Raw genomic sequence first — 14423 nt, 5'->3', positions numbered from 1 at the left:
TTACTTCTGAATCATTGTTTCTTTGCCTTCAAAAGGCTAAAAGAATAAAGTTGTGCAAACGTTCACCTAACTAATAAGGTTAAATTCCTCCTGATTACAATTGATGGTATTTGACTGGTTACCTTGCTTTCCATGATGCCCTGGGAGGAGACCTGAACTGATGTAAGAGTCCTTTTCATGATTATGGGAACTTCCTGCAAGACACATTTTTTCTGGATCCTGAGCATACCTCAAAACTTAGCTCTTGAAGCACAATTACAGGGAACATATATTTTACATGATGATGTCAGTGATTTTTCTTAAAATACAGACAAAGAGATTCCATCGTTAAGGTAAAGGAATTTTCTTTGGCACTTGTTCATATATTAAAGGCTGTCTGAAGTGTGAAAGTAGATAATTCCATCAGAATAGTTAACTTTCAGACTGTAAATGAAATTATTTAAATGAGAGCTTTTATCTCAGTTTCAAAAAGGATAAAACGTAGGCCAAAATAAATCATAGGTAGGAGACTTACTTTGATATCGTGAAATAGGGATTTTCCATATCTCTCTTTGTATCGTTTCCTTATGGTCAGCAGGTCTATTTCACTTCTGGCAATTAGAATCCTGATTACTGTTTTATTATGAAAACCGAAGTCCTAAAAGATTCAGGAAAGGTGGGGTGGGGAGGGACAAGAGAACAGTGCCGTAAAGTCAGCATGTCCAAGGTGAACTCATCTCCTTTTATAGTCATCTGTTCTTCGACTTGTGTTTCTCAAACTTTAAACACATCACTGTCCCTTCAGCCTCCATGTCAGAACCTGAGAGCTGCCCTGCCTTGTGACTTCACTGTCCCTCCCTGTGCTCACACTGAGTCATCCTCTTCCATCTGTCTTCCTTAATCCCCAAGGTCACGCCCTTGCCTCTGACCCTCTTTCTTTCCCCCACCTCTGCAGTAGGTTTCTGCCTTTAAGCCTTGTCAGTCTTTATACTGTTTCCTTCACCCCACAGGGTTACCTGCAGATCTGATCACAGGTCTTCCTAGGTAAACCTTTCCTGTGGGTGAAATTTCACTCAGGTGAATGTTGGCCAGTCTGAGACAGCAATCGCATTTTCTTTATTGAAATATTGTAAAACTAAGAATTCCAGGTACTTGACATATTGGCTGATGGAAATTCAAATACCGAAAAACAAAATCCACATCTGCACTAGCCCCAGAAACACTGATGAAGGGTGGGTGGGAGGGTGGGTGAGGAGTGGGGAACAGATATTTATTTTCCAAATGGAGTAAAGATGACATCTGGTGGCCATTAGGTGTAATTTAATTTTTGATGTCACTGTTTTGGATGTAGATCTAATAATTTTTTTTTTTTTATAATTAGAGGTGATTAAGATGAATGCGTAACAAAATTCCCTGTTTTAAATTGTAGATACCTCAGAGTGCTTGGAGGAAATCATAGAAGGTTTCTTTGTTTAAGGATAGTGAAAAAGTTTTTTTTGCACTTGAGGTACTCATGTATAAAAATTGATTACTAGAATACACATCCTTCCTCTTTACCTCCAAACTATTTATGAATACAGATACCTTCTTTCATCTCTGGTAAAAATAGACCAAAGACATAATTTTTGTTTATTATTGAAACACATGTTCCTGAATTTGAGCATAGTCAGACTGAGAGTAATTGCTTCTGCTTTTCCAGGATCACTCACAAGTGAAGTTTTATTTATTTTGTAGCTGTTGGTTCCTTGAGAAAGAGACTGCTGAAATCACCTTGCAAAATTCCCAATGTGTTATGTAAAATAGCTTCGGTTTAACAAAATCAATCTTTTCTCCTTGGAAACAGTAAGAGAGAAGCAGAGTACTGTGAGCATTGATCTTTCACCTGTGTTCTGAGTTGGCATGGGTTCTTCTCTTGCATAAATAAAAAAAACTTTAAGCATGAGATATATAGTTAGATATTCTTGCTATTAACATATTTTCCCTGTGCATTGACTTTTTTTCAAAAAGTTTACCTGTAAAAGTTACTTTGAGGGTAAAACACTCTGATTATTAAACTTACTGTAATATTGGCCTATTTTCATGGCTATGAAATACATAGAGTGATGTATATGAGATTCTTTCTTTTTTAAAATATGCTTCATCCAGATTATGGTAAAATGTACACTACCTGATGCACTTCAGTGTTGCTTTCCTTAAACATGATTGCTCCAAAGGATGTGTGATTGAATATCACATTAAAGCATAAAAACATTTCCATTTAATTACAAAAATAGCTTTAGAGTTTATTGTTGTTTAGTTAGCTCTTTAATTTTAGAAAAATAATACTTTATGCTCTAAAATAATCAGTGACATTATTTTGTGTTTTTAAACTTCAAAATTACAGCAATTTTTATTTGCTGATAATTAGTAATGTTTTGACATTTCGTGATTGATGTCAAATGTTTTATACTTGTGTAAGTATGAGGTAGGTGTCTATGGATAAATACCAAAGCATTTGGATTTACCAGTTTCTTTAAATGCTAAGAGATTCTAAAGCACCTGAGAGAGCTAGGCTCCAGAGAAGAATATTTCTTAGGTATCTAAATTTGATGTAGAAAGCAGAAATTATCTTTATTTGATGGGTTCTCCTTTGGGTGTATAACACATTATTTTCACTTGGGCATATTTCTTTGAAATGTATATATTTAAATACAAGGGAAAATATGAGTCAATATTTATATAATGGAAATAAAATCAAGAGAAATAGATCTATATCTGGAGAAATTTTTAAAATATGTAGGTCTTACTTACATGAATTGCACTATATAATCTGTAAGCAAAATAGGCTGGTTTGTCTCGAATGCAGAGAACTGGGAGAAATTAGAAAAGAAATGTTAGTGAAAAGATATGATTTCTTAAAAATTCAAGAAACAAGGTGAATATATTTTTTCAGGTTAAAATCTTCATCTTGCGTTACAGTATCAACACGGAATAATGTTAATGTTATAGCTCATCAAAAAATATACAGCAACAATCTTCTAATGATTCATTCACATTTTCATTTCATTTATCTCTTGGAACTCTGCCAGCTCCTTCCTGTAACCTGTGAAGAAAAATTTATCTTCTTCATCTGAAAATTAAATAGTGCTTCCAAAAGCACTAGGTTATCAATACTGATTATTATTATCATAGGATTCTATGTAACAAAGACCGCACATTATCCATTCTGAAGGCTATGAATTCAGATGACTTTTCAAACTAATTTACACCAGTTATGGTCCACGTGATTGCTCCTTAAGAAGCTTCATATCCCTTATTCATGAGTAGATCTGAAGTCTCTTCTAAGGACAATAACAGGCCTGGCCACATCCTGTAAAACAGACTATGGAACTACTCATGCTTTATCTTGTGCTGCACTTTAACTTGAGAACATCCAAGCCCAGGACTATAAATGAAAAGTCATTGTAAAGTAGCCATTCAGTAGGTGTTTATCTATTGATCACTTAGATAATTGAGGAATAAATGAATATTGTGATTTTTCCATTCTTAGAATGACATAGACGTACATAGGCATGGGAAAAAAGAGATAATAGAGTGTAGTGTTTATGGTTTACCTAGTAAAGTCAAAAAGGCAGGGCAATTTCTATGAAACCCCTAAAATAGTATATGATGATGGATGTTTACCTATTTTTCTGAGAATAAGGTGCATATTTTCCATCAAATTCTCAATGAGATTTTATTCCCATATGTCAACCTTAAAACCCCTCGTTTTACAAACAAGGACTGCTCCAGCGTCTGTCAGCCAATTAGCAAAAAGGTTATGACTAGAACTCAGATCATAAGCATTAGTAGTTCCATAGTCATTTTATAGAATGTGGCTCAGTGGTCAAGTGCCCCTGAGTTCAATCTCTGGTTAAAACAAACAAACAAACAAACAAACAAACAAACAAACAAAAACCCCCAAAAAACAGCAAAAAATGACTGCCACTGTTTTTTTCTTTTATAGGAATCTCTTTACTCAAGAATGCCTGGGAGGCGCTTTTCTCTCATAGTAACCTGTAGAAATCACTACTAAGTAACAACTTGATAAGTCTCTTTTATGGTAGGATTGACTCCTGGGTGAATTTACTGGAGATGGTCACTCTCTCTCCCACACACCCACACCCACCAAAACAAACAAAAATACCCCCCAAAACAAAAGAACAACAACAACAAAACCTCTTCTTAGAGAGAAGGAAGCCACATTGCTGGAATTTATCTCTTCTTGAACAAAGGAATGGAAGTTGATAAATATGAAGTGGACTTAACAGTATAAAAACATCCTTCCTGAGAGAAAGCATCAGATAATTCTGTTTCCCAGTATGAAACCTGAACCAGCCATTAGGGGAAGATGGCAGGTTATTAATGTCATTAGTTTGCCAGCTTAGTGCACTATATCAGTAGCTGATATACTTTTCTTCTATGGTGTTCAAAACCTTTTTAAATAATTGCATTCAGGGGAAAATGACTCAATAAAGAGCTTACTATCCATGCACCTTTAATTCAGTCAGAGCCACTCAGCATTTATTGTGAAATAAAAGGTCTACTGTGCACCCAATACATTATTACTTACCAATTGCCACCAGCAGCTCCTTTAAGTATCCGTCATAACAATCATTAATGGCATCTACTATGTCTTGCCCAGAAATATTTTGAAATTCCTGGAAAACTTCAACAAATTGATGTAACTCAAAGGAACTGTTGTAGATACTATGAACTTAAATACAAATATTGATTCCATTGCTATACATACTGAAGGTATTTTCTCTCAAGTAATTGAAAATACTACCATCAGTGTGTTTATTCAATGCTTTGAAACAAATACAACTACTCTAAGTTAGTGGAGTTGGTATAAATCTTGTACTTCAAAGACCTGCTTTTGCTCGGACCTGGGGAACAACTGCTGCCTCTAGTAGGACTCACTGACTCACTGATGATTTAAATTCAGAAGAAACACATGTCCAGACAGTATTTATGAGTCATTTGTTTAGGACATCATAGAAATCAATCAGACTTATTTCAACAGCAAACTTTCTGCTAGAGCTTAAATATGAAAAGTTATTGTAAAAATCCTGAGTGATGATTAAAACAGTGGTCATAAGATCTATAAAGAATATTCTGAGAAATAGGAAATCACCTTTATGTTAGTCTTATTAGGAAAATTATGCTCAATTAAACTTCCTTATTCAAGAACTTACTTATCTGATTTTATCCCAAGTAACTTTTAGTTCTCCATTTTTTTGACAGTAAATTGGAAACAAGGAGATATCTTTTTCTTATTGGTATTAATATGTCTAATTGACATTACAAAATATAGATATGGGAGCTGAATTAGGGTAGACCATCTTTTAAAAAACTTTATTGACTTTTGTGCTTTATAAATTTTTTTAATAGGGGAAAAAGAAAGGTGCAATAGCTTAGAGAAAGTAAAACATAGTGCAGATAAATATGAATTACTTCTAAGACTAATAAAATACTACCTCTGTCACATAAATCATGATGTCAATAATGACCTTGACTCATGATGGGCTGATTACACTGTGTTCACTGAACACTTTTCAAGACAACATATAGACAACATATCTAGTGGAAAATAGCTAATATATCTCTAAAACAGTGATAATTTTTAAAAGATTCACTATTTGGAAGTTATAAAATTCATTTATTAGAAAAATAAAATTATGGAGGAAACTTATTTCTTAGTAATGCCATTAATGAGGCTTATATAATTTATAATCCAAAATAAATGTCTTTGAGAGAACCAACTTTCCTCTGTTTCTATGCAACACTCTCTTTTTCTTACTTAACTACTTGCTTTTTATTCTATAATCAAGAAACTGGAAAGAAGCCTGATTTCTAATTACCCAGCCACAGCTGCTGGTAGCTCTTGTTGCACAGGATCAGTTGTAACATGGTTTTATGTTCTCCTGTTCTCTGCTGACAAGCTTCCCATAGGACCTGAAATACACATCCAGGAAGAAGCACCAGAATCAGCTCAGACCATCTGAACAAAGGCTCTTTACAGCCTGTTGGAGAGCTGGTTCTAGTTACCATTGCATCCTGAGCAGCCATAGCAGGGTCCGCGTATCCCTCCTCTCTGGATCCCTGTAAAGTAAACATAGGTTTCCTTCTAAATGTTCTTAATCAACAATTCATATGATTTTATTGAATCAAAAAAAAAAATCCTTGAATCACTGAACTCTTTGGTAATTCCTGAGGAAGTTCTAAAGTTATTTGGAATAAGACTGTCTTCATTTCTTGAATACTTTTTGAAAGCCTATATAGGCTTTTAAAAAGCGTGTTATAATTTGGATATGAAGTGTTCCAAGAAACTCCGGTTTTCACACAGGAATGTTTGAAGGTGAAATGTTCTGGACTATGAGAGCTGCAACCTAATCAGTCCATTCTAGTTTGGATGGACTGACTGGGTGGTGATTATAAGCAGGTGGGGCGTGTCAGAGGAGGTGGGTCACTGGAGGTGTGCCTGAAGGGTTCATCTTCTCTGTGACCCCTTACCTCTCCCCTCCTCCTCTCTACTTCCTGGCTGCCATCAGGTGAGTGTCTTTCTTGTCCTTGCCCTTCAGCCATGATGCTCTGCCTCACTTAGACCAGAGCAATGGAGTCAGCTGTCTGCAGACTGAGACTTCTGACACCTTGAGCCTCAGAATAAAGTTTTCCTCCTCTAAGTGTTCTTGTCAGGAATTTTAGTCACTGTGACAAAAAGCTGACTAACACAAAGGGAAATTCATTTCCTTTTTTCTTTTGCCACAGTGGTAGTCCTTTGAAAGACACTGAGGTTTTTTTTCACTTCTCCAATTCTCTACAGAATTTTTCCCCCCATTTAATTGGGGATCCATTGCCTGGTGGTGGGTGGCAGGGGTGGAATTTAATATTGTTAGAGTGAAAATGCAGAGAAAGAAAGAGTCAGCATTTGGCTTGCAGAATAGGATTTGTGCCACAACAAAATAGTCCTGAAACCAGTTTTGAGGAGAAGAATATTTTGTAAATTTTTTTACTATCTTTTTTATCATGTAAAGAACCTACGTAGTCTACTTGACCATATAAACAGAAAAAGAGGGCTAACCAAAGAAGATGCACTGGTCCCGGAAGAGTGTTCACTTGTGAAAGAAGAATGAAGTAGATGGAGCATACAATCAGAGTTTATTTAACCTTTCCTTTGGGGTCAAGATGGGCCAGGGAAGCTTTATTAAAAATCCTTCTGAAAGAACACAGAGGGTACAGTGGCTTCTTTCCCTATATCAACTTTTAAGACTCTGGAAATGGCTGCAGAGTTCAATGAGGTAGCAAGATTGGGCAGAGGGCGTCCTGAATAGAACCTCAATCCCTAAGTAGCATGAATAGGACCTCAAATTTTTGAACTGTTTCTGATCAAGGGTCTTACACTTTGGCTGAGGACCTGGTGGGGGAACTTGCTAGATGGAGTCATCTATGATCATGGCAGGGAAAGGGTGTCCCAATAACCAAGGGATACAGGTAGACTGCATTGACCTGAGCTGTGTAGGAAACACAGTTAGACCTCAGGGGGACTCTTCAGTTCCAGCGAGAGTAAAGGTGAGGCTAAATCATCATGCAGGGTTACGTGGCTCCACCAAACTGAGACAGAGAAAGCATTATAAGTAACTAGTTGCACATTTTGACGGCTAATAGTGAGAAGGGTCCACAACCTGGACATCAATACCTCATGTGTTTCATATTTAGAATTGCCAAGGACCATGAGGTGTTTTTGTCCATGATGTCCAGGTTGGATGCAAAAAGGTTGATGATCAGCAAAGATGCAAAAAAATTTCTTGATGATCTCATGAACGATGCATATAGCTCCCTACCAAGGGCACTCTTGGAGAGAAGGACTGGGTTGGCCAGAACACAGAGGATTTGATACTTAACTCAGTAAATAGGTATAAGTGAGATTGAACGTGCACCCATTGTCTATGCAAAGTATTGTATGGATTAAATTTGCCATTTTAAGCTAAATATTAGATGTTTTATCTTTATTACTAACCAAAAGCTGAAGGCATCTGAGAAAGCTCAGTTTATTCATAGAGAAATAAATAAGCCATATTCTCTTGCTAGTAAATTTGTAGTCCTGGAAAATTTAATATATTTTATCATAACTCAGAGGCTGTATATCATCTGAGGGTAAACAGATGATGGGCAAAAGAAATGAGCCTGTCAGACACATTTCTCTTGCCTCATTTTCTTTGCTTACTTAACATACCGAGGGAGTAAAAATGTACACATATAATTTATGTTTTTAAATGCTGTGTATTTACATCTGTATGATATGTATTTTATGCATACATGTTTTATGCATGCACACATTTTATATATTTTTAACAAGAAGTAGAGGACAATATTTAAAGAGTGAAGGAAATTTGTGGGGATGGTAGGATTACGGGTGTTATCTTTAAATCATAAAATATGAAGGGGTAGGGACCTGAGGGATCATACAATTCCCCTCCTTATTTTAGAGAGGAAAATAAATGGACCTAGGGAGATTAAGCAAGGGCTGATAGCTAGAGAAGACTATTATTAGATTCCAGGGGCATTGCTGGCTGTGAGATCTGGTTAACCATTCTTGAACTAATTCTTTTTGAACAATCTCTTCTGGCCTCCTTTCCATTCTCTCTGATGGTTTTAATTTATACCAAATGAAAATAAATAAAATGCCATAATATCATTCTTCTTTATGGTTGTTGCAAAAAAATGGATGGAATTGGAGAATATCATGCTAAGTGAAATAAACCAATCCCCAAAAAACAAAGACTGCACGTTTTCCCTGATAAATGGATGATTATATATAATGGGGGTGGGGTGTGAGAGAAGAATGGAGGGACTTTAGATTATGTAGAAGGAAATGAGAGGGAGGGGGGTATGAAAAATCATGGAATGAGACAGACATCATTACCCTATCTATTTACATGTATGATTACATGAACAGTATGAATCTACATTGTGCACAACCATAATTTGTGTACAATGAATCAAAATACAGTCTGTAAAAATAAAAACAAAACAAAAAACAAAGAGAAAATCAATAAAAGCAATTAATATGCTATATCTTCTCAGATTTTAGACCATTCATTTGATAACTAAGCTCATTATGGTAATTCTTAGTCTTCATGTTATTTGAACTCTCAGTAGGCTTGGTTGCAATTGGCTCTACATTTACCTTTTATACTTTGGTCACTTGGCTTCCAAGATCTCTTTGTATTTCCTTCTGTTTCATTGCAAACTCCTCAATCTTGAGAATGGGTTCATCTTACTTTTCGATATCTTATTTTGGAAGATTCCATAAGAATCTTTACTTGCCTTCTTCCCTGTATGTATGCTCCCTTCTCTTGGTAATCTTATCTGCTGATGTAGCTTTAAGTTCCACCTATATTTGTATACAGATACATTTGTATCTGTAAATGAAATGTATTATGTGTCCACATTTATATCAGTGTATGAAATCTATTATCTGGAGGAAGAAGAGATGGCAGATTAGCAGGGAGTGGTTTTTCTCATAGCTCAGTGACTCGAGACTCAGACAGCAAGGAAACTACAAATCAACACCAAAAGCAGTAGACTGGAAATAATTAAAATCAGAGTTGAAATCAATGAATTTGAAACAAAAAAAATTAAAAAAAAATCAACCAAACGAAAAGTTGGTTCTTTGAAAAATAAATAAAATTACAAAACTCTTAGTAAAGCTAATGAAGAAAAAGAGAAAACTCAAATTACTAAAATTCATGATGAAAAAGGAAATAACACCATGGACACCACTGAAATACAGACAATAATCAGAAGCTACTTTGAAAATCTATACTCCAATAAAATAGAAAATCACAAAGACATTGATAAATTTCTAAAGATATATGATCTACCCAAATTGAATCAGGAAGACAAAGAAAATTTAAACAAGGTTCGTTTGATGAATGTAGATGTTCCACTGTTTGAGCATCAAAAGCCTACCAACAAAGAAAACCCAGGACCAGAAAGAGTCTTAGCTGAGTTCTGCAAGACCTTCAAAGAAGAACTTACACCGATACTCCTGAAATTATCCCATGAAATAGAAAAGGAGGAAACCCTTCCAAACTCATTCTATGAAGCTAGTATCACCCTGATACCAAAACCAGACAAAGACACATCAGGGTAAGAAAACTTCAGACCAACATCCCTGATGAACATGGATGCAAACATTCTCAATAAAACACAGACAAATTGCACACAAAAACATATTTAAAAGATAGTGCATTATGATCAAGAGGGGTTCATTCCAGGGAGGTAAGTTTGTTTTACCAAATGGAAATCAATAAACGCAATTCACAACATTAATAGACTTAAAGACAAGAATCCCATGATTATGTCAATAGATGCAGAAAAAAAAATTGACAAAATTCAGCATCCATTCATGCTCAAAACATTAGAAAAACTAGAGATATTAGGAATATAGCACAACATTTTAAAAGCTATATACACTAAACTGAAGGCCAATATCATTCTAAATGGAGAAAAATTGAAAGCATTCCCTCAAAACTGGAAAAAGAGAGGGGTGCCCTATTTCACTACACCTATTCAACATAGTCCTTGAAACCTAGCCATAGCAATTAGACAAAAGAAAGAAATTAAAGGGATAAGAATAGGAAAAGAAGAACTCAAACTATTCCTATTTGCAGATCATAGTTCTAAATTTAGAAGACATAATAACTACACTAGAAAGCTTCTAGAACTCGTAGATGAATTCAGCAAAGTTGCAGAGTATAAACTCAACACCCATAAATAAATTGCATTCCTATACACCAATGACACATTGACTGAGACAAATCAGGAAAACTATACTCTTCACAATAGCTCAAAAAAGTAAAATACTTGGGAATCAACTTAACAAAAGAGGTGAAAAACCTCTGCAATAAAAACTACAGAATACCAAAGAAAGAAATTGAAGACTTCAGAAAATGGAAAGATCTCCCATTATTCTTGGTAGGCAAAATTAATGCTGTTAAAATGGTCATACTGCCAAAAGTGCCATAGAGATTTAATGCAATTTCATTGCCCTATGTATGTGTATAATTGCACGAATGGTATGAATCTACATTGTGTACAACCATAGAAATGAAATTATGTACCCCATTTGTGTACAATGAATCAAAATGCAGTCTGAAAAAAATTAAAAGCTAAATAAAAATAATTAAAAAATTAAAAAAAATTCCAATGACATTTTTTGTAGACATAGAAAAAACAGTGGAAAATTCATTTGGAAAAATAAACAGCCCAAAATAACCAAAGAAAAGTGAAGCAGGAAGCATCACAATACCAGACACAGCTAGAGTAACAAAAATGGCATGAAGGCCAATGGAATAGAATAGAAGATGCAGAGACAAACCCACATAAAAACAGTTATCTCATACCAGACAAGGGCACCAAAAGCATACATGGGAGAAAAGACAGTCTCTTCAACAAATGGTGCTGGAAAACTGAAAATCCATGTATAGTAGAATGAATTTGAACCCCTGTCACCCTGATTAAAATTCAACTTGAAGTGGATCAAGGACTTAGGCATTAGACCAGAGAATCTGCATCTACTAGAAGAAAAAGTAGACCCAACTCTCCATCATGTCAGTTTAGGAAGCAAATTCCTCAACAAGACTAATGAAGTCCAAGAAGTAAAATCAAAAATCAATAAATGGGATGAACTCAAACTAAAAATCTTCACAGCAAAGGAAACAATCCATAACAGGAAGAGAGAGCCTACAGAATGGGAGAAAATTTTTACCACTTGCACCTCAGAGAAAGCATTAATCTCTGGGATATGCAAAGAACTGAAAAAACAACAAAATAAGAAATAAACTGATCAATAAATGGGCAAAAGAACCCAACAGGCCCTTCAAAGAAGAAGAAATATGACGGTCAAAAAATATTCAACATCTCTAGCAATTAAACAAGTGCAAATCAAAAAATATGCAACATCTCTAGCAATTAGACAAGTGCAAATTAAAACTACACTGATTCTATCTCACTCCAGTCAGAATGGCAATTATCAAGAATACAATTGAAAGTAAATGTTGGTGAGGGTGTGGGGAGAAAGGTACACTAGTACATTGCTATGGGACTGCAAATTGGTATAACCACTCTGGAAAGAAGTATGGAACCACCATTTGCCCCAGTTACCTCCTTCCTCAGCATATATCCAGCAGACTTAAAATCAGCATACTACAGTGATGCAGCCACACCAATATTTATAGCAGCTCAGTTCACAATAACCAAGCTAAGGAACTAACCTAGGCACCCTTCATCAAATGAATGAATAAAGAAAATGTGGTAAATATACACAATGGAATATTACTCAGTCATAAAGAAGAATGAAATTATGGCATTTGCTGGTAAATGGATGGAAGTGAAATAAGCCAGTCTCAAAACACCCAGAGCTGAATGTTCTCTCTGATATGTGGATGCTAATCCATAACAAGGGAGAGTGAGTAGGTGAAGAATAGAAGTCTACTGAATTAGACAAAGGGGAATGAAGGGAAGGGAGAGGGGAGGGGAATAGGAAGGATAGTAGAATTAATTGGACATAACTTTCCTATCCTTTTATTTGAATACATGACTAGGGTAACTGTGCATCATGTAAGAATAGGATCCTAATTAGCGTAAGTTATACTCCATGTATGTGTAATATGCCAAAGTACACTCTACTGTCATGTATATCTAAAAAGAACAAATGGAAAAAAAGAAATCTATTATCTGAACTTCAGATGAATGTATTCCAGTTGCTAACATAAGAGCCCCTCTTGATTTTCATATGTATATATTTATGTATATCAAATTCAACATGTTTAACATGCGACTTTTAGTCTCCCTCCAGCTTAAAACCTTTCACATTCTCTCAGTTTTCCACTCCTCTTATTGTTACTCAGACTAAAAAACTGAAAGGCACTTTTAATGGTTTTCATTTTTTTCATATATCACCTCTTATTCCTCAGGAAATAATGTGGACCATCTTCAAAGCCCGTCTGGAATCCGGCACTCTCCTGGGCCATTGCTCTTCTATGGGCCCAAGTTGACACTGTGTCTTGGCTTTGCTTCGGGCAGAGTCACCCCATGGCTTCTGTTTCTACTCTTGTCTCCCTACAGTCTTTTTTCAATTTGGCATCTACTGTGAATGCTTTAAAGCATAAAATCATATCATTCCTTTGCTCAAAATCTGGTGAAGATTTAACTCAAAACCTGGTGAAGACTTAACTCTCTTCTATTTCACTAAGAGCAAAGACCAGTTTTTCCAGTGGCTATAAAACTTGACATAACCACCCCCACTTGATGCTTTTTTGAGCTCATCTATGCATCTATGCATCTACTACCATGGTATCTGCCCTTTGCTTGCCTCAGATGACTCCTGTAGTCCTCCTTGCTACTCCTCACAGCCATTGGTGATTTTCTAGTCCGCGACGTTTTCTCTAGCCGTATACCTCACCTGGAATTCCTATCCCCTCTGTTCATTTGTTGATGAACTTATTCACACATTTGCTCAATTCTCATCTTCTTAATGAGATCTATCCTGATTAAGCTACAGTCTACTCCCTCTGCCTAGACCTGCATTTCTATCTCCCATACCTTCTCTGCCATATTTTACATCACCTTCTAAAAATTCTGTAAAGTGCCTATTTATTAGACTCATTTAATTGTTCCTATTGCCTTGCTAGATTTGAGTTTGATAGGCCTAGGATATTTGTCTCTTTTGTTCACCAAAAAATAAGTTTTGTTCACCAATAAATAAATTTTGTTCATGTCTAAAATCATGCTTGGCATATTATTGGTGTTGAGGAAATCCCTTCTGGGAAGAGAAGGAGTTTTTGGACAGCAGAGTTCAAAGATCAATTGGCAGATGGGGAAGATTTTCTCAATCCTTCAAGTTTTCTTAATGATCTTCAACCTACTGATATAACTAAATAAAATTCTACCCTTGCAAAGTTTGTGATAAATATTGTGGAATTTTCTACAGTTCTACAGAGCTGAACTGTTGTTTGAAAAGATAATATTCCTGGACATTTAACTTGAAGTGGTGCCCATTTATTTATTTTCCTATGCAGTTAATTATCACGAGCACTTTAAACAGACTGTTGGATTAAAACAAAGTCAGGGAGTAAGTTTGTGATTTGATTTTTTTTTCCCACAAAGGCATTCTGTGTTACATAAAGAACCTCAGAGAGCATGATAGTGGAGTTGATTTCAGTGCCAAAAGGATGGCAAAAGTGAGTACAGAATTTAAGTAAGGAATAAGATAAAAATGTGAAGAGAAGAAATTAAGGGAACTCAAATTTAGTTGTGAATATGTGAGCCTGTTAATTGACTGTAAACCATTACTGAGAACTGACGGCAACCACACCCGGAAGGCCTCACTATTCGAGTTTGAGAAACTGTCCTCGGGA

The 14423-nt window shown here is 35.6% G+C and overlaps 1 protein-coding gene across 1 annotated transcript in view; it reads right to left on the bottom strand.

Annotated features, from left to right (window-relative positions):
• Positions 1–14423, bottom strand: part of Anxa10 (annexin A10) — a 68303-nt gene that overhangs the window by 1886 nt on the left and 51994 nt on the right. Inside the window, exons 7-11 of the mRNA XM_047549644.1 lie at positions 6049–6102; positions 5862–5955; positions 4571–4666; positions 2770–2828; positions 515–637 (exon numbers count right to left, since the gene is read on the bottom strand). Of these exons, the coding sequence (XP_047405600.1) occupies positions 515–637; positions 2770–2828; positions 4571–4666; positions 5862–5955; positions 6049–6102 (426 nt within the window). The remainder of the gene's footprint in view (positions 1–514; positions 638–2769; positions 2829–4570; positions 4667–5861; positions 5956–6048; positions 6103–14423) is intronic.

This window comes from Sciurus carolinensis, chromosome 4, assembly GCF_902686445.1.
Source record: "Sciurus carolinensis chromosome 4, mSciCar1.2, whole genome shotgun sequence".
NCBI classification, from domain to species: domain Eukaryota; kingdom Metazoa; phylum Chordata; class Mammalia; order Rodentia; family Sciuridae; genus Sciurus; species Sciurus carolinensis.
The sequence above is the reverse complement of the archived record's forward strand: the minus strand, read 5'-3'. Positions and strand labels throughout refer to the sequence as shown.